General features: G+C 38.9%; 2 protein-coding genes across 2 annotated transcripts; one reads left to right on the top strand and one right to left on the bottom strand.

Annotated features, from left to right (window-relative positions):
• Window positions 1–965: 965 nt before the first annotated feature.
• LOC124111933 (probable alpha-ketoglutarate-dependent hypophosphite dioxygenase) lies at window positions 966–22986 on the bottom strand. Its single transcript, XM_048403355.1, has 12 exons — window positions 22939–22986; window positions 21988–22006; window positions 19334–19498; window positions 14586–14689; window positions 12403–12448; window positions 11101–11169; window positions 9860–9936; window positions 8268–8354; window positions 7174–7260; window positions 6196–6324; window positions 5109–5285; window positions 966–3244 (listed from the first exon to the last, which is right to left on the bottom strand). The coding sequence occupies exons 1-12, from the start codon at window positions 22984–22986 to the stop codon at window positions 3185–3187; spliced, it is 1068 nt and encodes a 355-aa protein (XP_048259312.1). The 3' UTR covers window positions 966–3184.
• LOC124111956 lies at window positions 19714–24677 on the top strand. Its single transcript, XM_046471878.2, has 2 exons — window positions 19714–19934; window positions 23286–24677. The coding sequence occupies exon 2, from the start codon at window positions 23298–23300 to the stop codon at window positions 24207–24209; it is 912 nt and encodes a 303-aa protein (XP_046327834.2). The 5' UTR covers window positions 19714–19934; window positions 23286–23297; the 3' UTR covers window positions 24210–24677.
• Window positions 24678–25670: the final 993 nt, after the last annotated feature.

Raw genomic sequence — 25670 nt, 5'->3', positions numbered from 1 at the left:
ATCTACAATTTCAACAGCACCACTGTCAAGATTTTTATGTCCAAAATTACTCATTGTGGAAATATCTTTAATTTGATAATCAACATTTTTAGATGGGTGTAGATTATTTTATAAAGAGCATAAATCTGAAAAATCTTCCAGTGTTTCATCCTCAGTGCGAGTCCCATATTTCAATCTATCACAAATACCTCAACTATTGCCCAGAGTTTTCTCCTGATAAGTTCTCTGCTTTGATCTGTGTTAATTCTGACTCTGTGTGAGCAGAGTTGTCCCCTCCTGGTAGGGATGGGGGGTGTACACGTGATTACCGTCTGAATGGGTATGTTACTGTCAGTGTTATATGTATGTCAACCGTTGTCTGGGCAAGGTGTGTTGCTGCTGGTCCGTACAGTCCTCATGTGCAGTACTGCAGCATTGTTGAAAATGTCTACAATAAATGCATTTATGAACATACACATGATGCTTGCTTGTTTGTCTTCATGTACTGAATCTGCCACAGCGTTAACATTTAACTTGTGTATGCCAGACTATGGTCATGGTCCTTGTCAGCTCTAGACCAATGTTAGTGAGTTTCATCAAAATGGACCTGCATCACTTCTTCCAACAAGCTGACTTAGAAGTCGGTGCTCCCAGCTGTTGTTGTTTGTTTGTTGTTTAACGCCGCACTCAGCAATATTCCAGCTATATGACGGCGGTCTGTAAAATAATCAAGTCTGGACCAGACAATCCAGTGACTGACATCATGAGCATCAATCCACGCAATTGGGATCGATGACATGTATCAACCCCAGCTGTTGTAATTGGTTGGTGAGTGTGGGTAGGAAAGCAACTGATGAATGACCACCTTGACACCCAAGAGCCTACTCAGAGTCTGGGTGCTATCACAGTCGGAGGACGTCAAAAGCCGTTGCGAAATATCAGTTGACATTAAGAAGAGCAATGAATTCCAAATGTCCAGACAACAATGGCAATAGAAAAATACTGTTTATTACATTATGATACCCTGTCTAGAACAGTACAAACAAACCTATCAAGTATTTTCTGAGTGTATAAAGCAATCAGTCTCAAGGGCTCACCTGGCATGTGCCTGGAAATGTTGGGTTGTACAGAGCCACTATATTTATGCCTTGAGTTGATTTTCCATTCAGACCAGCAAAACTATGTACACTGGGTAATAAAATATGGCATCATGAAGTAAAAGGACAGCAGTCACCATATAATTAAAAAAAAGTGAAATAATATACATAGAAGATGAAGATAAAAAAATGCATAACAAGACATTCATAAAACAATACATGAACATTCAATACCTGCACACCCAATCTAGACAGTAGGGAGGTAGATGGCTTTGATCAATGCATTTTGGTTGTTGAGAGGAATGTAGATTATCAGCAAAAAAAGTAAAGTTTTCAAATAATATCCGAATTACAAACTGGATATGTACGACTTCGCAAATAACTATTCACAAATATCTTTTATCTGAGGACATGGTTCAAATATCAAGAGACACACAATATCAAAGGATCAGGCCTAATGACAATGATCAAAGCTACCTTCCCGTACCATTTGGCTGACAAAACCCTCTTTACATCAACAGAGCCTTTCTTTGAATATCCTGTTTCACTTTTCATGCACAGATACCAAAACTGTCCGGCAAGAAAACAAGAACTCGTTCTCAGGTGACTGCTGTTGTGGGCTACCTATCTATTTTGAAGTGTATCTCAAAAGCAGAAAGAAAATGCTCCCCGAGGATCAGTTTTACTGAGTGGCAAGACCATATTCCATCACATAATTTATTGCTGGGTGAATAGAGGCATAGTTTGAACAAAGTCAATACACCACATGTTACACGTGCTTCAGTGTTGGGGAGAACTGAAGCCCTTGAAACTCTCGGGAGTCAAGCCGCTGAACATGGCGACCCATCCACCTATTTTCCACGAACACTGCTTATTTGCCTGATTTGTGTGGACACACAGTATCGACAATGATCCACCATGGGAAGGTGTCTGTTCACAAATTGTGCAAATACAGGGCATTAACCATCTTAGTCCTTGCATCTGACTACATGAAACACGACCTGTGAAGATCTTGGTTGATGCATGTCATCGTATCCCAATTGCGTGGATCAATGCTCATGACATCACTCACTGGATTGTCTGGTCCAGCCTCGATTATCTACAGACTGCTGTCATATAGCTGGAATATTGCTAAGTGCAGCATTAAACAACAAACAAACAACAACATGTAACAAAACATAAAACACATGTTTGCAATTTTTCCTTGGATGCTGAAAACAAGAAGCAACCCTAGTCAAATAGTTTAGGCAAGAATAACTCTTCCATTAAGATCCCTATAATCTTGACATTCAGAGACTTTATATTAAAACTGTTGAGTCAATAAGTATGACATCTGACAATTATTGTCACAAGCAGATATCAGTGCATGGTCTACATCACTAACAGTGAACAAATAAATAGGTTAAACATCAGTAAAAAATATATATATATATTACAGGAAATTGGCCACACAGCATTAGTGCTGTCTGTGTGCTGTCACTAAGAAGGTAAGAAGCAGAGACCTGTACCTACCGTGGTTTTGGCTAGCAAGCCTTCTTTAGGAGATAAAAATGGAGTGTTTTCAGATCTTATGGTGTTATTGACTTTTCAATCACCAGACATTTCATTTGGAACCAATGGCATATACTGACATTGTTAATACATTGTTATCAGACATTTTCTGTAGCACTCCTTTCTACACACTCAACCAACTGTGAGTCATCACATATGTCACATGATACAATGGATGATAGCAGAATGAAAACAACAAACCTAAATCAATGTTTTTGTTAAAAATATGTTATACGATGAACACAATAGTCACATTCCCTGAGTCAAATGGTTTTTTTCACATTTGACACATGATAATTCCATCAAGGGAAATATTTTGTGAAGTTAAAAGAACATGTCCAAGCTTTGAATCCCATTTCATTTTTTCCCAACCAGTGTGACTGCACCACACACTCCCTCCCATTTGTATAACAAGGATATATTACAATGACATACTGCAATGACTGATGACAATGATTTATTAATCATTGTGGATGCCAAGGAGCCTTCTTGAATAATACTTCTTGTACTCCAGTACATGAGCCTGTACGAATGGCGCTGTCTGATAGGGATGCTGACTACTCCTGGTCTCCCTGGTGGGTTTGCCCAGAATTTAGAAGTCCAGAATTAGCAAGCCCCTGCAAACAAGAAAATACATGGTCCCTCTTCAACACTGACAGTACTGCACACATCTGGAAAAACGTCAAGCACCACATATTTCCATATAAACGTCATTTTTTAAAATCATAGCCAGTATCAATTATCTGACAGAATACATTTGTTTTCGAAACGAAAAGGTGACCTCTTTGAAAATAGTATTCTTAATTACTTTTCATAAAATGTCACTTCACTCCTAAAGATCTTTGTATCTTTTGTATCGATACAGGACATCACTATATGACATTTTTATAGCGGCACAGAATATCGTGAGGCACCAAATTTTGGTCAGTCACTACACCCCTACATTTCATCACCCTTTAATAGATTTTGTTATAATCAACTTGATTGGCTGTCAGAGTGACGCAAGAAGCAGTAGTGAATAGAATTACAACCAATCGGATGACACGATTCACAGCTTTACAGATATTTATCAGACATAAAGTTTATAAACAACATAAACGCACCTGAATTTTAGAAATTTTTGTAACATTATAGACAAGTTATTTGAAGTTATAGTAATGGTAGGTCCTAACTACAACGTTAGACTAGACTACCAGTTGTCGGACTTTCATTTTTGTGGAAGCCTCGGTGGCTAAGTGGGTTAGATCGCTGACTTTGTGTGCTGGCGATTAGGTGCCTCACTCTGGCAAGTGTGGGTTCGAATCCCGGACGGGACTCAACCCAAAAAAGTACGAGAATCTGTACTTTACTAAGAAAGTGTTATCCCAAATATAACATTTGTTACATTTGACCACTTTCTAAATGGCATTGTGTATTCATAGCTTTCGGCCATGGGAGCCGTGCAAATTTCAACTCGTCAGAGAAGAACTCAAAGTACGTGATCTAGACTACCATACATTCATTTTTGTGGAAGCCTCAGTGGGTTAGATCGCTGACGGTACTCAACCCAAAAAAGTACGAGAATCTGTACTTTACTAAGAAAGTGTTATCCCAAATATAACATTTGTTACCTAACTACAACCTTGCAAAAATCGGCACAACAATATCACAGTCTTGCTTCACATCAGTATAAGGATCTATACTGAAACGTCACCTTAAAAGTAATTAAAGAACTTGTTATCCATAAATTGTGTCTACTTAATATCACGAATTAGATCTTTTACTTTGGTTCTTGGGCAACATGGTGTATAAAATATCCACACCAACATAACGGCACAGCTTTAATTATTTACATTTAGAACTGGTTGTTCTTTTTCGAGATACATAAATCAGACATGCTGGTGTGCATGCTTTGTTCACTTGTACCAAGAAGTTAGAAGCTTCGAGGCTAAAAGGTTGATAACGTGTTGTCACTTCTTCATGCAGAGAGGAGGTATTAATTGTCTCAGGATGAAAAATATCAGTTTAAAGAAACGGCACCATCAGGGTAAGATGACATGCAGTGATTTTTTGGTTGGTTTGTTGTTTAACGCCGCACTCAGCAATATTCCAGCTATATGACGGCGGTCTGTAAATAATCGAGTCTGGACCAGACATGCCAGTGATTGACATCATGAGCATCGATCCACGCTATTGGGATCGATGACATACATCAACCAAGTCAGCGAGCCTGACCACCCGATCCCGTTAGTCGCCTTTTACGACAAGCATAGTCGCCTTTTATGGCAAGCATGGGTTGCTGAAGACCTATTTTACCCCGGAATCTTCACATGCAGTGAAGACATGCTAATACAAGCCAGTCCTACTTAATTCAGCCCTTATAAGAACCAATACTGAGGATCAATTCCTGCCCCGAAATAGTCACAGAATAGCCTCACTGTTATTTCAATAATGACAGCAACAAATAGGTTAAAACACTAACATTAATCTTCTCATCCTTACCCTTTTGCCATGATCGAAGCCCCTTTCTCTCATGGACGTGATCATATCTGTTGGCCGGTACGCTGTGACGAAGGCACGACGCTGGTTATCGGTGGTGTTGCCGCGGGTGTAGTGCAGTGTGCGGCCGTGGTGGAGAGTGCATGAACCCGCCTTGATCTCTGCAGGGAAGCCCTCTGCCTGACAACACATGGCAACCTTCTACATGTGTCATCCAGGTTGATCAATCCACTCTGTGTCTTAAAATCTTTACAGGTGGCAATTTGGTACATTTGATATAAATGTCAGATGAATTGGTGTTTTACTGTTGAAATTGTAAGTTTAAACTCCAAGGCTTAGAACTGATAAACCAAGTATGATTGAAGACAACATCATTTTGAGAATTGCATAAAGGTGTGTTAATTACGGTGCACAGCTATAAAATTCACACTAACCCCCTTATCTATTTATTTGAACAGTTAGATTAAATAATTATATTTTTAGAAATACCTTTATTTAAAAAAATTCAATAATCTTAATACAGACCTACGGACATCACAACAAAAGCAAATATTAAAAGTGAGTGAGTGAGTATGGTTTTACGCCGCTTTTAGCAATATTCCAGCAATATCACGGCAGGGGACACCAGAAATGGGCTTCACACAAATATTAAAAGTAATAATCGCATCAGTTGGTAATAAAGTATAAGTATGATACAAGATACAACTTAAAATCAATGACCAAGTATCATCGTGATTCAAGACAACCCTCGTGTCTACTACCCATGTGATCCTTGTGATACACAGCTGGCCAAATTAACACAACCATTACATAAGATGTATGCTGTAGCGTGAGTGAGTGAGTGACATCCCGATGGCGACACCGGAGATAGCCATCATACATTGTACCCTGTAAGGAATCGAACCCGGACCTTTGGTGTGATGAGTGAATGCCTTAACCACAAGGCTACCAGACTTGAAGGATATATCCTGCATAGTAAAACTTGCAAAACAAATCCTCCAGAAGTCCTTAAAAGATATACATGTATTAAAGTATGGCTTTCCCAATTTGACATGAGCTCCCTGTTGTCATGGCCTGGAATCATACCCACCTCACTGCCCTCACAGGTCAGAACATGGCATCCCTCTTTCTGGGGTCTGTGAGCTCGAAGACCTTTCTTGTGAGAGCCAGGCGAGAACCACATACATCCAGAATCTCGGAACACGTCATCCATTGCCGTCTGTGAAGGAATCATGGTCAGTTGGGATCAAGTTCTTATTTCATCATGCATCTCGCATTTCTAGGACTTCAATAATCTACCAAAGTACTGGTGCACCTAGATAAAATTAAGCTACATGTATTATAAAAGTTGCGGTAAAAATGTATAAGCATTGTGTGTCATGGGTATGTTTGTTTGTCTGTATGTTTAACACCGCATTCAGCAATATTCCAGCTATATGACAGTAGTCTGTAAATAATCGAGTCTGGACCAGACAATCCAGTGATTGACATCATGAGCATCGATCCATGCATTTGGGATACGATTTGAAATTGTGTATGCATCCCTTAATGGGTGCTTGTGTAGGTGGTATTACAGTTAAACCAGAAATACCTTGATTTACGACTGCAGGTGAGCTGAATATTTACTATTCCCTTACTTAAACCATGTCTCGAGCCTTTGTTTGTTCAATTCAAGTAATACAAAACCTGTTTACATTTTTTATGCACAAAAAATAACTATCAATTTATTAGAAAACTACTGTTACCATGGTTACAGACCTTTATACCGGCACACTATGCCTACCTCATGGGAAATTGTAACAACGACCATAACTGGATGACTACAGCATATTAATATAGAATTGTGGTAGATTGCAATACAGAGTGTAATGTATTGAGAACTGTGTATGCTGATACTTTACTTGTATTCCCTCCTCGTTGTGCAATTGTACCTTGTTTGTATGGATTACTGGGATCTACATTACATGCTCCTGACAATGTTCCCTTCAACAGTGAGAGTGTGGCAAGATCACATCGCTATGTATAGATCCCGACATAAGTAATGCAATCATTACACATAGTGACATACCCAGAAGCTGACAGAGCGCTTGTCATCGAGGGCTGGCCAGTAGGACTCGTCCTGGTGCCATGGTGTCTCTGTTCCGGTGTGAGGAGCCTGTTACACAAAATAGGTTAAATCAACACAAGTTTGAAAGGGCCCCTTGTTAAACTCGGTCGGGACAGCAGTACTCTAAGTCAAGGTGACCATTTACTTCACTATCTCTACAATATACAAACACGCTTTTTGGCCAACTCACACCTAGTACGCTTATGGAGCTGGTCATCTCCACTGACAATATGCAGTGTCCTCACAGCTACAGTTTTGTATTCATATTAACACTCCTGTCTACCTAAACGTGTAGACAGGAAGTGCCGGATGTCTTGGAGGCTGTGATTGGACAACGATAAACAGCATTTATTGGTACTCTTATCTGTATCCATTGAAAACACATAGCTTACTAGAAGAATCTTTTTGTTGTGGCAATGCAACATTAAACTTGCTGAAATCAGCAGAGAAGTTTGTTATCAGTTTTACCAACCAAAACAACTTTCCAACATGCCAACATTTGTTACGTCCTCCCATACCTTCACATATAATTACAATCGCTGAGATAGCATTGTCTTGTGGAACAGGGTCCAGAGGCAGACATGTTCCTCATGCGTGGTCAACCCAACCCCATCCCCATCCCCATCTCTCCCATATGACACAATCATATCCCTATCTCTCTAAAAATAACACCTAATCCAGTGTTCGAAATACCTGCCTGCCCGACCGTCCGAGACGGGTTGATTTCAACTCGGGCTGCCAGATTTTCAAATCCCCCTGCCCGACGGTCGGGTTATATTTCATATGTGAAAATATTCTAAATATTTCCCGATGATAAGCATTAATTCACATGTAAAGATGAATGATAAAATGTAACCCAAAAGAAACCCCGTTAGCTTATCCTGAGAAACATATGATTATAGTGGGCAGGCAGGTTTTGGTCAGGGCTGGCAAGTATTTCAACTAGCCAGTCCTGTGGTCTGGCTGAAATTTTTGGGAGTTTCATACCCTGCCTAATCACTTTACAATCACTTCTTACCAGCCTCCAGCATATCCTGTATTACAAATCTAATCACCTTAGACAGGACCATGTCAAAGTCAAACCCAGAATCGTCTCCAATGATGATTTTAGCCACGGCCATTGTTCGTGCATGGAGTGGACCCTATGGAGTGAAACAATGAAAACACTGTAGCATGAAATACCATATAATGAATCCAGGTAATTATCACTACCTGATTCTTAGACTTACAAACATCTAATGCATCATTGTTAAGAATGGAATTTCATATTTTTGCATACTGTGTAAATCTGCAAAATGGATTTACTGCGCCAAGTGTGCACATCGGTCTTCATGTGGATATCTCCGTAAATGCAAAAACATATTGAAGTCAGTTCTTATCAATAAATATATCAACAATAACAATGTAGTAGGCTAATCATCAACACAAAAATACACACAACAGTACGTCATCTGTGTCATTTTACAGCACTATAATGCAACACAAGTTCAGCCCATTCTATTATCAGGACACAGTACTCTGTTACCAGGAGTGGCCCAGTGTTTTGGGGGTTTATGGAATGCCACGTAATCACATGCAAACATATTAAATATGATATATATGGTATTGAACTAAACACCCCAGTTTTGATAAGTTGATTGTTATATTTCTGCTTCAGAGAGCAATTCCATGACATGGATAGTGAGGAAAAGAACAAAACATCAAAATAACAACAAGAATCTTTCTTTCTTTGGTGCTTCACAAAGATATATTGAATGGTTTTGAGAGACATTACAAAATATCAACTGTGTGCGACTATACCCATTAGCAAGAAGTCATGTTTGGTCTAGAAACATCAGATCATCAAATATATCACATCTACTGAAATTGTGATGAGAGCTAGTTCAGGCTAGTATACTCAAATGTTTTGGGCACAGACTTTCAACAGGATTAAAAATTCATTACCAAACAGGAAAAGGCTTCAGCTGACAATGAAGTTTATATGTGTGCACCATCACATGACTCCATATTTCAAAGATATTCAATAAAACGAGGGCACATGGGTCATCCAAGGCACACTCACTCACTCACTCACTCACTCACTCAATACAAATGCTTGAAACTAAAAGTCATCAAAAACAAACTTGTTTGTTTGTTTGTTTATTTATTTGTTATTTAATGCCGCACTCAGCAAGTTTCTAGCTATATGACGGCTGTCTGTAAATAATCAAGTCTGGGCCAGACAATCCAGTGATTGATATTATGAGCATCTATCAACGCTGTTAGGGAACCTGGACATGCCATCAACAAAGTTACCGACCCTGACAACCCAAACCATTTAGTCGACTCTTATAACCAGCCTAGGTTGCTTGGAACCAATACAAACCACTGTAGTTTAGCTTGCTGGTATTTTGGGAGGAAAGTCCACCAGTTTGTTCAAAGTGAACACGGTCATAACATTTACCATTTTGGTGAAGGTCATGAGCTGGGCTACAGTACTGACAAACCATGGTTCATAATCAGCAAAATCTAGGATCGAACCATGACCAGCAGATCCTGCTCACCCATTTGCAACACATACATAAAACATACTTCACAATATGCCATCTGATGATGGGAGTTGTCTGACAACTATAAACTACCCTGACACACTGAAGATGTCCCCTACCTCATTCAAGCGGTCCACAAAGAGACTAGGCCACATAATCTGGCAGATATTCTCCTTGTCACTTCTCTTCCTGTCCGCTGTCAGAAATATAACAGTCTGTTTCACATGCATTCTACAGTGTACTCAGTAACTCAGTGGGATGACATTATTATTATGATAAACAGTCTAGATCATGTATGACTTGGAAGAAATAAAGTCAGTTAATTTTATCCCTTGCATCATAAACTGCAACTTCACGATATATTTTCGAAATATGATAATATTACATATCACATCATGCCTTTAAATACTGGTTCAGTCCAACAACCAACCCAATCTCTCGTCAAGATCTGACAAACAGGGGGACTTTCTAATAAACCAATCAGGATAATCAGGGTATAGGCTTCCTACTATAAGCTCTTGCCCCCTGTGAATCAAGCAACTTGACGGACCAATCAGAAAGTCAAAAGCTGCCATTTTGTTCAACAACTTTAAACCTGTCTGACTTTTGTCAAAGTAACAGATGTTTTAAACATATATTTTGTCACTCAGAAACATCAGTATCTTTGGAAATGTAACATAACTCATTATGAGAAGTTTACAGATTTTAAAAAATACCCATACATGTTGATGACTAATTTGTCCCTATTGCTGGGGCAAGGTTAACTCCGCTCTGGCGATAGGTTAATTCTCAGTACAATTGAGCAAAGCATTCAAGCAGTATATCTGTTTTCTGTATCTCAAATATGAATGTGAACAGGCAGTTCTAAAAGAAGAATGATAATCTACACCGAAAAGAGCATACTGGCAAAAGACAATTTGTGTTTCGGGCTTTCTATTGTACAGACCAAACTTTTCAGAATCATGTACAAAGACGGTAAAGAAAAGTGACAAACAGGAAATATGTCTGACAATGGATCTTGTTGACTGAAGTGAAGCCAAAGATTTCAAAATGCTCTTATCTGATTGGCTCCGAAACCAAAGCATTGGCTCAGGGTTCACCAATCTTGATGGAAAGAAGTATTGAATTGGAACAAAAGATCTGGTTTTAAGGAGATTACAACCAACCAGGTCGCACAGGATATGATCCTCACTATGTCAACACTTATAACAATCAAAAGGATCATGTGACCCATTTCAGTCTTTTTTATTTCACATGTGTCAAATTGTGTATCAGCTGATCTGTAAACCCACTAAAATGGGGATAGACATTAGGAAAACTGAATCAAACCATGGAGTGGAAATCTTGTGTATGTGGTTACCATGGTTTCCGAGATCATGTCGGTGAGTTGACGTGTTTATCTCCCCTGACAGCATCTTCTCCACCAGGTCTGAAGGATAACAGATCATTGTTAAATGAAAGATGATATGTTCTAATCAAACAATTTAATTGATAATCGGATACTTTCAATTTTAAATCAATGAGTCAATTACTAAATTTGTGATAATCCTTTACACAAATAACATGATTAAAATTGTGAGTAACAGAGAGACTATTTCAGCATGAAAGGCTGAGTAGAATGAAGAGATGCTGGTCTTACACGCTTACAATTATTGTTAAATGTATGAGCGTGGGTATGGTGATGAGAAACCCTGAAACATAATCTGGGCAAATCAAGGATTCAAACCCACAATCATAGGTTTCTGGCACACCCAAGAGACGCAACTCTTCACATCAAATTGCTGTGCCTTCGATAAGTGGAGCACCTGTGGCCACCCTAATACATCTTCCGGAGGCAAGGGAGTTTACTGACTATAAAACTTGCCGAACTAGGCTGGTATTATGGAGTTACATTTTGCCTGGACTAACGAGTCTATGCATAGTCCAATCAAAATAGCGCACCGAAATCCGGTTCGTAATCTTTCGTGCACATTTCGGTCGATTGCAGGGTTTGCAAAGCATGTGCACCGCCAACTCGTTGTCAGCAGATATTTTCCAAATCTTTTCATGTTTTTAATCAAGGTGCTCGCGTGATTTGATACATTTTGCGATGTAAACCCGTTTTATCACAATATAGATCTTGATTATCGATCTGATCGCCCTGACTGGGCGCCACCATTTTGTGTGAAGCAAACACAAGTGATACGAGAGGTGGAATCTGATTGGTCCATAGGAGAGGCTTAGAGGGGACATAACTGGTGACGCTACAATCGAGCCCAGTAATTCCAGCCTAGTTCGGCAAGGCTGGAAACTGGACTTTTTTAGTTAGTTAACTCTCTTGCCTCGGGAAGATGCCCTAATATGGTTTGCTTCTGTTAATGATTTGGGAGGGATAATATAAAGGAGTTTTAACATGGGAAGAGCATCAAAAGGATACGACTTCAACACCTGTTAATATTAAAGAGAAACGTCAACATCTGAAACCTCTCCTGATATTGTCAATTCCAGAGTATCAAACACTCAATATCACCCAGGTATAGCTGAAGACAGAAAATGTTTATTGCCTAAATTGATCACTCGGCTGTAGAACAAGCATGTGTCTACACATAAACTGACGGGGTTTGTAGAACAATTACATTCTGTGACAAAGCAGGACTGAAAAGGCGATTATTAATTGTCTTACCTCGATAAACAGCCACTTCCTGTTTATCAAGAATACTCTCAATTATCTGAAACAAATGAAACATTCTTATGAGAGTAGAAGTCATAAATATTTATATTATTATTAATTTAACTCAATGAATTTCTTGGATTAAGCTGATCATCCTCTTAGAGGTTAGGTGAAATAAGGTTAACATCGCGTCCAAGGTTATTGCACTTATATAGCAACATGCATGTGTGCGTGCATGCTTACTAGTCCGGACTAATGCAGTTTATAGTGCTAGCTCACTGAGATACCATGCCGCAGTTTAACATGAATACCCCACTCAGACACAGTATACTGACTCTGAGCCGACCAGTCCTTGTTTTAGCCCCTTAAAGCCAAGTGCCAGACAGGGTAACAACAAGTACCATCTTTTAACGGCTTTTGGTATGACGTGGCCGGGGATCGAACCCCAGACCTTCTGCTCTCCGGGAGGTCGCTCTACCACTGGACCACGGAGGCAGTCCCACCCTGTCAGAAGGAATAAAGGGGGACTTCATCTAATGAAATAGTAGTGTACACCTGGTTGTTAAAGGCAGCTTCAATCACTCCTTTTATGTGCTGCTTAATCCTACTAGGAGGATTAACATGATTAATAAGACTATTTTAACACTGCATATGTTTTCTAATAAAGCATTAACAAACATACGACTAAAATGCTTCTAGTAAAACTTACACATGCAAGTCCACAGAGGAGGAATTTGCATGCATTCTTAACAATATCCGAAGTAGAACTAGTGGGGTACCATGGTAATAGAACACAAATAATACATGTACTTCAGTGTTTGCATCATGGTCTTAACGATGCTCATAGCTATGGTATTCTACCATCAGGGCTAACAACCCACAAGTGTGGGAAATGAGAATGAGCATTGCCACAAGAAAATGGAAATCTGCAAAAATAGGAGAATTGACTGTAATTTCAATTCAAACACTCTTTTTCATTTTAACTTTAAGACATACAAAGAAAAACAATCTGATTACACATCATAACTACCCAATCCTCTTTTTAGTCTGCAAGCTTGTGACAAGCATGGCGTACAAGGGATTTATTTGTCTAGAATTCTATAAAAAGTGACATTGGCAGATAAATTGGGCATTTTAAAAAAAAACAAGTGCAAAAGTGAGCTTGGCTCACTAATAACCCCGACCCGCCTAGTGTGTCAGTAGTTACAAATTAAATAGGATAGGGTAAGGGTTTGAAAATTTCATTAAAAAATGGAAAATTAATAAAAACAATATTTTTCTTTTGACTGCACCCCTCCATATGACACAGATTATATGTACTAAGTTTGAGATGAATCCACTGAATAGTTTAAGAGAAATCGCGCAGACAAAGTTTTCAGATGGACGTTCGGGTTTGAAAAATTCATAAAAAATGGAAAATTAATGAAAACATTTTTTTTCTTTTGACTGCACCCCTCCATATGACACAGATTATATGTACTAATTTTGAGATGAATCCACTGAATAGTTTAAGAGAAATCGCGCAGACAAAGTTTTCAGATGGACGTTAGGGTTTGAAAAATTCATAAAAAATGGAAAATTAATGAAAACATTTTTTTTCTTTTGACTGCACCCCTCCATATGACACAGATTATATGTACTAAGTTTGAGATGAATCCACTGAATAGTTTAAGAGTTTAAATTGAGCGGACAAAGTTTTCGGACGGACGGACAGACAGACGGACGGAACCTTGGTATAACTATACACCCCCGACATTTTGTCGGGGGTATAAAAAAAATGAAATTGGTAATTTTGCAATAGTTCTCATTTTCTTAATTTCAGTGGTGTTACAACACTGAATTCAATACAATAAATGTATAACAAAGCACGAGACAAGGCACGAGACAAAGCACGAGAGCTTCCTCATCACATGTTTATTGCTCCTGTTATCAGAGTTATCAGGGAAACACAAGTGGCCTGCTAAACTTTAACATTAGTTGTAACTAATTTGTAATTTCAGTTTGGGAAGGTTAACTTGAATTTGTTGAAGGCTTGGGCCCAAACACCAGCCTCTGAGTAGATCTAAATAAATCATGGCATTCTAATAACTTCTGCCTCGGATTCTCCACAGGGGAATAAAACCCTATTAGCTTTATTTTAGCCTGTTGCGTGATATGCTCATGTGATAAACACCAGAAATGTCCATATATCTTACCAAGTATCCATCATTGTTGAATTTTTCCTTAAATGTTTCCCATGGTTGTGTCTTCAGCCATTCATCAACACTGATGACATCTGTCCAAGGCACACATGGTAATTCTGAAAAACAAGGCTTTCACATTTTGTACGTTAAGCATGTTAAGCCTGAAACATGACTGCCGGCTATGTGATGCATCATAAAGACCGTTCAGTGTTCAGTGTCAAAGGATTCATCATAATCAGCTTCACTCCTAGTTTACATGAATCAATATAAGACATGAAAGGGTCTCTAATTATCACAAGTGATTATTGTTATCAACAAGATCAACAATGACCAATGTAAAACAGATATCTGTGACTAATGTTTATGGTTTGATTTTTAAATACAAGGGGTGATTGATAAGTTCTGAGCCACAAATAGAACACTTGTTTTAAGGACATTAAAATGAATTATTTTTCAGCATAATCAATGATGTTTGTAGGGATTTTCCCTCAGTTCTGTAGAAGTTCATCTCTTGGCTGCCGAAAAAGTTCTCTATAGTTGCTATGACGATATCGTTCGAGTCGAAAAGAGTTCTGGCTAGAGCTTTCTTCATGTTTTGGAAGAATGGAAGTCTGAAAGAGCCATATCAGGAGAATTAGGTGGGTCTGAAGGAGTTAAAAGCCACACTCATTGATTGTAGCTTTCAAGCAATGACTCATTTGTGCTCTGATGCTTTGTCCTGATGGAAGAGCACACATTTTCTCAGGTTCTCACATCTCTTAAGTCTTAATTTCATCCTGTCATAACCTTTCCAGCTGTCGGGACAGTCTTTGCCTCCTTTGGACTCAACCTGAAAGTGGTGAACGCAGGTTTCATACATAGTCACAAATCATTGCATGAACCTTTCTGGATCAGCTTCAAACAGAGCTGAATTTGTAACCCAACGAGCTGATACTGTATTCTCTCCTGGGAAATTTCTTCTGAACTAGCAATATGAAGCTGCGTCATTTGCCAGAAAGTCATCAGCACATCAGGGATTCTAGGGATCATGTTGAAACTGCTCCCACCTCTGTACGGTGGCAGAGGAAGGGGCATCCTTCCCGGTGTCCGACTTGTATGTTCATGGATGGCTTTTAGTGCTAAGCCCTTCTGCAAGTACTTGATCATTGCATGTTCTTCAAGTTTGTCCATTTTCCAAAGTCACAGGCCCCTGCTTATTTTATTGACTTGTCACAATGAAACAATTGGCTCAAGAGACTCAAGTTTTTCTGGAAACCCTCCATAACATCATGTAATGTCCTCAACAAAACATTTCACTATTACTCAATTCCTTCTATGTGAGGCTCAGAATTCATAAGTCAACCCTTGTATCGTTAGTAAATTGGCCTTTGACAACAAGAGATTCCTGATTGGAAATATAATGTCGGTAATGATTCCAAGTAATATAATGGAAGAAAAAATCTGATGTTACACCATCCTTTTTATATCACTTCACCCAAAAAGAGGGACGTCAAATATTATGTGGATTAAAACAGACTAATGCATATAAGTAGTACGGCTGGGACAGGTAACTCGGGTACCGGGGTCGGGTGGGTACTGAGGAGTAGGACCCATGTACCAACTACCCACAAGGCTACCCAGGCCCTTGGTTAGTCACATGATGTATTGTTTAATGACAATTCTCTATCCTTCCATGTTGACACTACAAGTCACTAATGTTTACTTTTCTTTCTGATTATACATATATTCCTTCTGACTTTTATGTTTGAACAAAAACTTCAATGCATGCATGACCAGATTGTTTTATATGTGTATCTGAATACTGTTTGCCAAGGCCCCAGTAAAACCATCAGACATTTGATACCCAACTCATGAGGCCCACAGCAGGTACCTGGGTAGGTTCGGGTAATTGGGGGATCAGGTAGTAGTAAATTTGGACTCACCCAGCCCTAATTAGTACCCCCATATGTTGTTGTAGTGAGATGTATAGTTCCTCATCTAACATATCTAAACAAAAACCATAAGTCAGTCAGTGTAAATTTGATATGATCTACATTTGTACGACAGAAATCAGTCTATCGGTTTCTTTTTTATTTCATTTCATATCCTGGTAGTTTCGTTACCCTCAGGTGGTCACGATATGGCTGAAATATTGCCGATGTGACCTTAAACTTTAACTCACTCACTCCCTCAGGTGGTTTTGTTACTCCAGTTGCTTATAGAAAGCTGTTCTTTAGATTTCACTTCCACCTTCTCTTCAAACAGGTCACAATACCCTACAACATAATTGTTGTATTTTGTTAAACAATGCCCAGTGACATCAGCCCAGCAACAGGCTTTTGGAACATTGAGTGTGCATAAGCTCCTCTCAGTGACCTATCATCTCTACATGTAATGTCACTGAATAAGCCCTGTGATGTTGAGAGTTTTCAATATTTGTAAACATTTTATCACAAGCACATTTTTTTAAGTATTTTTTTAAAATATATTATTTTGTGGTATTTTTAAAACTTAATTCATGAGGATTAAGGGATTATTAATTGGAACTGATATACTATTACATATCTTCATTTTCGTATTTGGTAGTTTTCACTTTTATGCATAGGAATGCAGTTTATGGTAAGGATATTTATTTATTGATGCTGCACTCTTCCAAATGTCTCTGGTCCAAAAACTACTTATGTACCCTGGGTCATCTTTTGAAATGAATCATGTAATGACAAGGATGGATAAAAGATGTGAACGGTGAGCTGGTACCCATTTATTCTCATGTATTTTTCAAGCACTTGTCAGGGTATTCTTGTTCATTTTATTGGGTTCACATTGTCAGCTGCATGTATTCTTGATACAAAAAACATCTAGAGAGCAGAGCATGTAATGGCTGGAGGAAACTCCTATTGAACTCATTGTGTCACTAGCAATCCTAAAGCCTTCCTCGTTTCATACTATGGTCTACTTTATCCATACACATCTTACCGAACTAGGCTGGCATTTATAGTTATATTTTGGCAAAATCGACATTCAGTTCGTAAACAACATGGCGACTGTCATGCAGATTTAGTTCGATTGCTGGATTTGCAAGAGTAATTGGTTTCTAGTGATTATGCGAGCTAATTAAAAGTTGGAGTGTTGTTTTTCTTTAAGGTGCTCCGTTCACTTTTTTATGTTTACTGGCCAGGCGAACAGTTGGCCGAGGACCAATTGTCACCAACTCCCCGTTATAGCACGCACGTGATTGCATCTCATTTTACTTTTGCTCGATTTCATTAGAAGAGAGAACTACTTTATCAGAAAATGATGAACAAAACGGACTCTTGTGAGGAAATATTTAAAAAACCCAACAAAATCACCTTGCTCAAATACAACTTTAGAAAAGACATGCGGGCGATGTCACGTGACTAAATCACGCGAAAATATAAGTCAAACAACACAATGATACACTTTCAGTTCTGTTTCTTCCACAAAATACAATTCTGATACCTATTTGAGACATACTCCAAAATTGCTTAACCTGTATATATCGCGAAATCCATAGTACATAGTGTTAAGGATAAGTATTCGAATTTGGGAATACTGACTTTCGTCAGTTTGCAAACGACAATTTTATGATAGTATTTCGTATTCATTTCGATAAATAATAAAATTGAGTGGGATACCCGAGATACTAAAAAATGTAAGTTGTCTAACTGAAGTGTTGCACGTGAATCACGTGGCACGAGCTGTTAAGACGATGGCGATAACTGGAATTGTAAATCGAAGGGAAAGTTCTATTTCCACTGTTTTGAGTCCCTATCGTTGCGTTATAACAGCAATCAACTGAACCTTATTCCACGGATAGAAATAAGCTCATATGCTCCGCCCGAGTTTCCCCAAAATTAAAGTTATTGGTACAGTCAACTCTGTACTTGGAATATGTCAGAAATAACATGAAAAAAAGGGTGACAACTGGTCAGTGACCAGTATTATGTTACTATTGTGTGAACTAAGGCTGGGATGAGTCTAAATTTACTTCCCAGGTACCAGACCCTACCCGGGTACCCACTGGAGGTCTCAAATTGGGTACAAAATGTTCAATTGGGATGTTTTATACTGGAGCCCGGGCAAAAAGTATTTAGATATAGTATAAAACGATATGATCGTGCATACACAGAAGTTGACTGAAGTTTTGTCTTTATTCAAACATCTAATAAGCAGAAAGAATGTGTGCACAGTCAGAAAGAAAGCGAACATTAGAGACTTGCACTTATATAAAGTGTAACCATGAATTGTTATTGTTAATGTCATAAAACATATATCACATGACTATAACCAAAGGCCCTGGTAGTCATGGGGGTACCCAGGTCCTAATCAGTACCCACCCGGGTCCTACTCAGTACCCACCCGACCCGAGTACCCGAGTTAACTGACTTTGAACTCAAACTGTAAGTTAAAGCCAGGTCAACATTAATTTTATTGTCAGTCTAACTGAAATTCCTCCTTGAAAATAACCTGGTGAAAAACATGGTTACAAAACGAACTAGACCTAATGGATATAAAAACTGGCAGTTTTCGAAATGACACAGGAGATACGGAAGTACTTGGTCACGAGACTACCGAGAGAATGCGTGCAATTACTGTTACAAATCTACCAATGTACGAACAGGTAGATCTAGCTACTAGTTGTCACTACAGTCTGTGTTGTATTAAGAACATGTCATGTCAAATGTTTAATAATTTCGGAATCGCAACACGACCTGCTCGATATAAATTGCGGTCAATCAATACATAGTACCTGCACATACCTGAAATTACGTTGTCATCCATCTCTTGCAGTGCTATTGTTGATGGTGGGTGGGGAGAAAGCAAGCTCCCCGCAGCGATAACTCGTTCCCGAAGCTCCAAGCTCCTCACAGCGATAGCCAGTTCGCGGAGCTTGCCGCCAATGGTGAGGGGTACTTGTGTCACAACTAATAATTTACAATTACTTGACAAACATGACATAAGATCTAAGTTCGAGATACCCTTCATACACATAAAACATATATTTATTTGCAATAGGTTTTATCAAGGGTTGAATGTAAGATCTATATCTGTGATGGCATACTGACGTTATATGGTGTAATGTGGACGTACGTTGAATTACTCATCAAGAAAATAATATCAAATATTTCGTCGGCGCAAGTTTAGCTCGATTTAGGGGTCGCGTCAGTTAGGTAGACAGGAGCCCAATCTACAAACTCCGCACACTCTGGCGCAGTGATGACATAATGTTTTTATGACGATTCCATGTTTGAAGTCAAATGTGCACCGAGATCATAACAGGTCCTTGCATAACGGAGACTGAAGTATTTTTGAATTTGTCAGTTAGATCTAAGAAACGACTGGACGACTTTGTTTCAAGAGGTCAGTTGATAGATCGGCCTAGATCTTGAATGCCTGCAATGAACACACATTAATCTTTTTCTTGTCCTAACAGTAACACCATTTGTGATATCAATTTTGTCTGGTTTCGTTTTGTTTAATTTCGAATACTTGGTAACTTTGCATTCTTTTGTTTCATTGTATCAACCCTGACAACAATTTTTACACTTCCTCTTACACCTCAGCACAAAACGGGACCAGGAGACAATGTTCCAATGCAAAAAGCACCAAATTTTGGACAAAATGGACCCGAAAACGGACCCAAATAAAATCTGGTTTTTAGTGTATACAGTTATTTAGTAAGGATAAGATATTTGGATGAACAACTTCTTTATTACAATTAGGAGCGATGTTTCAGTGTAGGTTCTAACATCATTATCAAGCAAGTGTTAGAACCTACACCGAAATGTACATGCAATTAGGAGCGACGTTTCGGTGTAGGTTCTAACACCATTATCAAGCAAGTGTTCGAACCTACACCGAAACGTAATAAAGAAGTTGTTCATCCATATATCTTATCCTTACATAGTACACCAACTTATAAATGCCTCTCAAAGAAGTTATGCAATTATTACATGAGAGTGTAGCCTCCAATTTGACATTATTAATTGTTATTTTGTTGGTTTAACAATTAGTAGATCTAATTTAATCTAACAATTGTCACCTCAAAAGCCAGATATGCCAGAGACAATGACACATACTGGAGAAGTGAGGTTTGGTTATGGCCCCAAATTGGTCACATACGTGTATTAACTGTTTTTGTTTGGTGTTTTCAATAACAATAATTTAGGAGAAGTGAGGATTATTGAGGATAATGGTTTAAACAATATTTATTTGAAAAAGAAATGGGTGTAATACAAGTGTAAATGCCTACATAAATACCTCTCCCGTACAAAATACAGCCTTGATATATATGCTGGAATTTCTTAATATACATTTTGTGAAAAAGACACATTTTGTAATATTGTCCACAATAATTTAAAGATGTATAACATGTTTCATCATGATAAATAAATGCATTGTTTACTTAACAGGATTGGGATTAATTAGCATGATTAATTACTTTGTTTATGCAGCATATGTGATCAGCTGGTTTGGATGGGGATAAAATGCCTTTACTCTGAAATGCATTTGAGAAGTTAATTGAAGTCAGACAGTGTTGATGGACCATGTGACACAATGATCATCCAAAATTGGCAATCGATAAATGAACTAAGTCATAAAACGAATTTGTGTTCGTTTTGTTTCTCCCAAATTTGGGTCTATTTTCTCCAAAACTTGTTGCCATTCTCACTTTTTTGTGGCTATTTTCTGGGACTGTTTTTGCATGGGGCCATAACTCACACAAAACACATGCTGGTAGATACCAACAAAAGAAATGAATTACACTGAGTTAGCTTGTTTGTATGTTTACATTGAGCTTGCACAATGACTAGTAGGTGGAAATATCTTGCTCCCAAAATAGCACAAATACTGCAAGCCTTGTCGTGGCAAACTACTTGCATAATACATGTAGCACACACTTGGTACCGTAAAGTTGATCCTGCCTCAGTTTCCATGCTATGTCATTACATTCCATGATCTTAGCTTCTAATCCAAAGCGTGAGTCCAGTAAAGTGTTTTCATGATGATATTGTAGATTTTACAACACTTTTGATGTAGAGGTGAGGTGAGGTGAAATCGGGTTTAATGCCGTGTCTAAGATTATTGCACTTACATAGCGACGTGCATGCACGTGTGTGTGTGGCTGCTTGAACTAGTCCGGACTGATGCCGATCTTTAGTGCTAGCCCACTGAGATACCATGCCGCAGTTTAACATGAATACCCCACTCAGACACACTATACTGACTCCGAGCCGACCAGTCCTTGTTTTAGCCCCTTAATGCTGAGCGCCAGACAGGGTAACAACAAGTACCATCTTTTAAAGTCTTTTGGTATGACGCGGCCGGGGCTCGAACCCCGGACCTTCCGCTCTCTGGGCGGACACTCTACCTCTAGACCACGGAGGCGGTCCTGATGTAGAGGATTTCATACCTGGGAGTAAAATGCCTTCCTGTTGAGTAATAAGGAAGAGAATTTAAGGATGTCAACTTCTTTATTATGAAACACAATGTTTCTGAGTATAAACTTACACCTTCTAAATGCCTTTCAAAGTCCTGTTAAGTAATGTTTCAGTAATAAATTTTATGAGCATGATGAGTTGTCGTTTGGTTTCAGTTGTCAATATTTTTTAAAACAAATATGGCCTGCAGTGGCACATTTTATAGCAAGGGCTACTTTATCATGTGTTTATGAAAGAACTTTTATTTTCAATATTTTTTATGTTTCATGGAGCAAAAAAGGATTATGAAAGGGAACTTATACATATATTATTTTCTTGATTCGGTAATTTTCATTATCATGCACAGAAATGCCGTTTATTGTGTAGGCTTATATAAATATTAATGCTGCACACATCCAAACGTTGCCAGTCCGAACACTATCTATCATGGGAGATCTTTTTGCAACCGATCAATAAGGTTTGAAGGCTCCATTTTTGTCATGAAGAGATGTGCTGCGAGTCTAAGGGGGTTCCCCTTCTCGTGCGTTTTAAAGGACGGAAACTGAAGCATTAACACATGCAAATAAATGCACTTGTTTGGAATTGTTTGTAAATTTTCAGTTGCATTTATGATATTCTTCTTCGGGGCAGTCAGGTAGCCTAGTGGTTAAAGCGTTCGCTCATCACGCCAAAGACCCGGGTTCGATTCCCGACATGGGTACAATGTGTGAAGCCCATTTCTGGTGTCCCCCTCCGTGATATTGCTGGAATATTGCTAAAAGCGGCGTAAAACCATACTCACTCACTCACTTATAATATTCTTCACACAATTATGTCGCGAGAAGGATGAAATGGTTTAGTATTGAATATTTTGGCTACAAGAAACTGTCCTGGCCGCATTCACTGGCCACATTTGTTCAGTAATGATTCAAAAGTCGACTCACCTTCGTGGAGTCACTAACCATGCCCATGGCTTCCTCGTTCCTTTCCATGAGGGCGGTCGGGTAGCCTAGTGGTTAAAGCGTTCGCACGTCACTCTAGGAATTTTCTGACATGGGACCTTTATGTGAAAATTTCAAATATTCCAGAGGTACACCCACACTTGCCCATACAGCACAATGCTAAAGTGCCCATTGTATTTGAAAAGGTGGGCCTTTTTTCAAATTTAGGGGCTAAAAGCACAAGGCCCAACCCTAGAATTATCCCTGCTAAATGTGCTCCCAACATTGAAACTGAGACCTTTTTAGAAAAGCAAGAAATAACTTTTTGTCTTTTTTTTTTCCTTTTTCAGAAGAGAGACCATATGATGTGTGACCTTGAAGAACTTAAAGAAGGTCATGCAGAACTTGCAGCTCAGTCAGGAATCCCCCCACCTGCCCCTCCTTGGCTTGATGTTGAAAAGTTTAACAGGGGCAGAAAATTCTTTCAGGAATATTTCTACAGCAATTTCCTCGCAATGTTTACATCTCTTGTCGGTGGTTTGAGTGTCATAAATCTCCTGGAACCTCTTGTTTTCACTAAAGCCTCGGATGATCCCAAGAAATCCTGGAAAAGGTACTTCAGCACATTTCGCCATGTCACATGTTGGCACTATGGAAATGTCTGGGATAATGAAAGTGATGCATATCGGTCTGTTGTTGATGTCAGGAAGATTCATAACAAAGTTGCGACGCAGATGAACAGTTCGCAGCAGCCTGAAAGACTGTATTTCTCCCAGTACGACATGGCATTGGTGCAGTGTGGATTCATGGGATGCATCGTCCTTTACCCAGAATACTTTGGAGTTCCTTTCCATCAAGCACAGATTGATGACTATGTATATTTCTGGAAAGGAATGGGATACTTGCTGGGTATGTCTGACAGATATAACATATGTAATGACGGCTATAGTAGTGCCTGGGAAAAGTGCAAAGCTATCGAACAGGAAGTTCTTATCCCTGCTTTGAAAAAGCCACCCAAGGACTTCCTTCGAATGGTGGAGGCATTCATAGGAGGAGCTAACCTCATGTGGAAATTCAAACTGTTGTCCTTTGAGTCTGTCCTAGCATTTGGTCTGGAGGCTATGGGAGAACCAAGGCCCAAGCTAGGCCTAACTGACACTTTAAGGCTTTATTTCCAGAAGATGATGGTGGTGTTAGTGCGTCATTGTTCTTTCTTTCGAAGGCAGATAAACAGAAATATGGAAATGATGATGGGATGTTCAAAAATGAAATGATGTCCATTTATATGTATTAAAATATTTGACAGAAAACATCTTTTATGTCGATATGAAAATTTTATTCTTCTAAAAGGCTGTGAAAACTGTTCCTATGTTATATATTTGTGTCACCATGACAGAAGGTCACCATGTACGACTGTGAAGCTGATTCTTTTCAAGGATGATTGCAGTTATCATGCATATAATAAATACCAAACCCATAGTTGATGTACATTTTTATTTTGTAGATACATCACGTTTATTCCATTCCTGTAGGTGTACACAGCGGTGCTGTCCCTTGAGCACACCAGAAACAATGTTCGTGGGATCGAAACCTGGTTTCCCTGATTATATTTCTAGGTTTGTCAGCACCATACCAATGCTCGTGTGTTTTGTCATAACGACTGATTTACGACACCCATTGTCTGAAGAATGTTTAATTGCAAAGGCTCATTACCCTGGAGCCATGACATCAATATGCCTTGAAACACTTAATTGCTGTTATTTATAAGATGCTAATCCTAATTGTTAATCCCCATTTTTGTGTACATCAACCGTCTGCCATCCTGCTGATGAATTACTGTTTACATTTATATTTATTACTTAGTAAATGTCAGGTGACCTTGGCTATATAAGCTTTGGTCCAGGAAGAGAGATTGAGAGAAAAAAAAGAAAGAAAGGTCTTACCCTTAGCCTAGCTAGGGTCAGGCTGGGTGCTCCGGGGCACCAAGACAACAAGCACTACCACTATGTGCTGACCTGGCACATAGTGTCTTTTGTATGTGTATATCTACATGTATAAGTAAAATTGTATATACCGCAAGCCATCGTCTCCAAGTTGTCACTTCCTACTGAGAACCATATGCCGACTCATTGCATATACGAGTATGCAAATTATTCATTAATCAACGTCAGACAGACACGCGTTGTTAGTTTCACCAAAGTGGTAAACATCGGAGACCTGCATCACTTTGGGCCCTCCTCCCACGGTAAGCCGACACATATTAATATAACTGGAATACTGTTAAGATCGGTGTAAAAAGCAACTCACTCACACAGCACAATCAGAAACACATTCTCAAAATATGTAAATATTAATAGTTTCGTAATAAATTCTCTATTAGAGAGACCCTCTTACATGGAAATGTCACCTATGCCGTGTTCTTTTGGGCAATGCATATTTCAATGTTATAAAAGTTTCAACTGACAATAAATGTATACATGGTATAGAAAGGTTTGGGTGTGGAACACCCGGACTGGATTTTATCATTCAGGCCTTGTGGTTTCATTCAATTCAATTCTATGGACCGGCATTTGTCTGTGCTTGACAGCCTCGCGTAGTCTGTCATACAGACCCTGAGACAAGTATATCCAATAAAGCCCATGCAAGTCTATAATATTTGGCAAGTCAAGATTACTGCAGTATCTGAACATGAAAATGAACCTTAACTATAAATTTAACAACTTTTTTTCTGTAAA

This window comes from Haliotis rufescens, unplaced genomic scaffold (assembly GCF_023055435.1).
Source record: "Haliotis rufescens isolate VD_foot unplaced genomic scaffold, xgHalRufe1.0.p SCAF_3, whole genome shotgun sequence".
Classification (NCBI taxonomy): domain Eukaryota; kingdom Metazoa; phylum Mollusca; class Gastropoda; order Lepetellida; family Haliotidae; genus Haliotis; species Haliotis rufescens.
The sequence above is the reverse complement of the archived record's forward strand: the minus strand, read 5'-3'. Positions and strand labels throughout refer to the sequence as shown.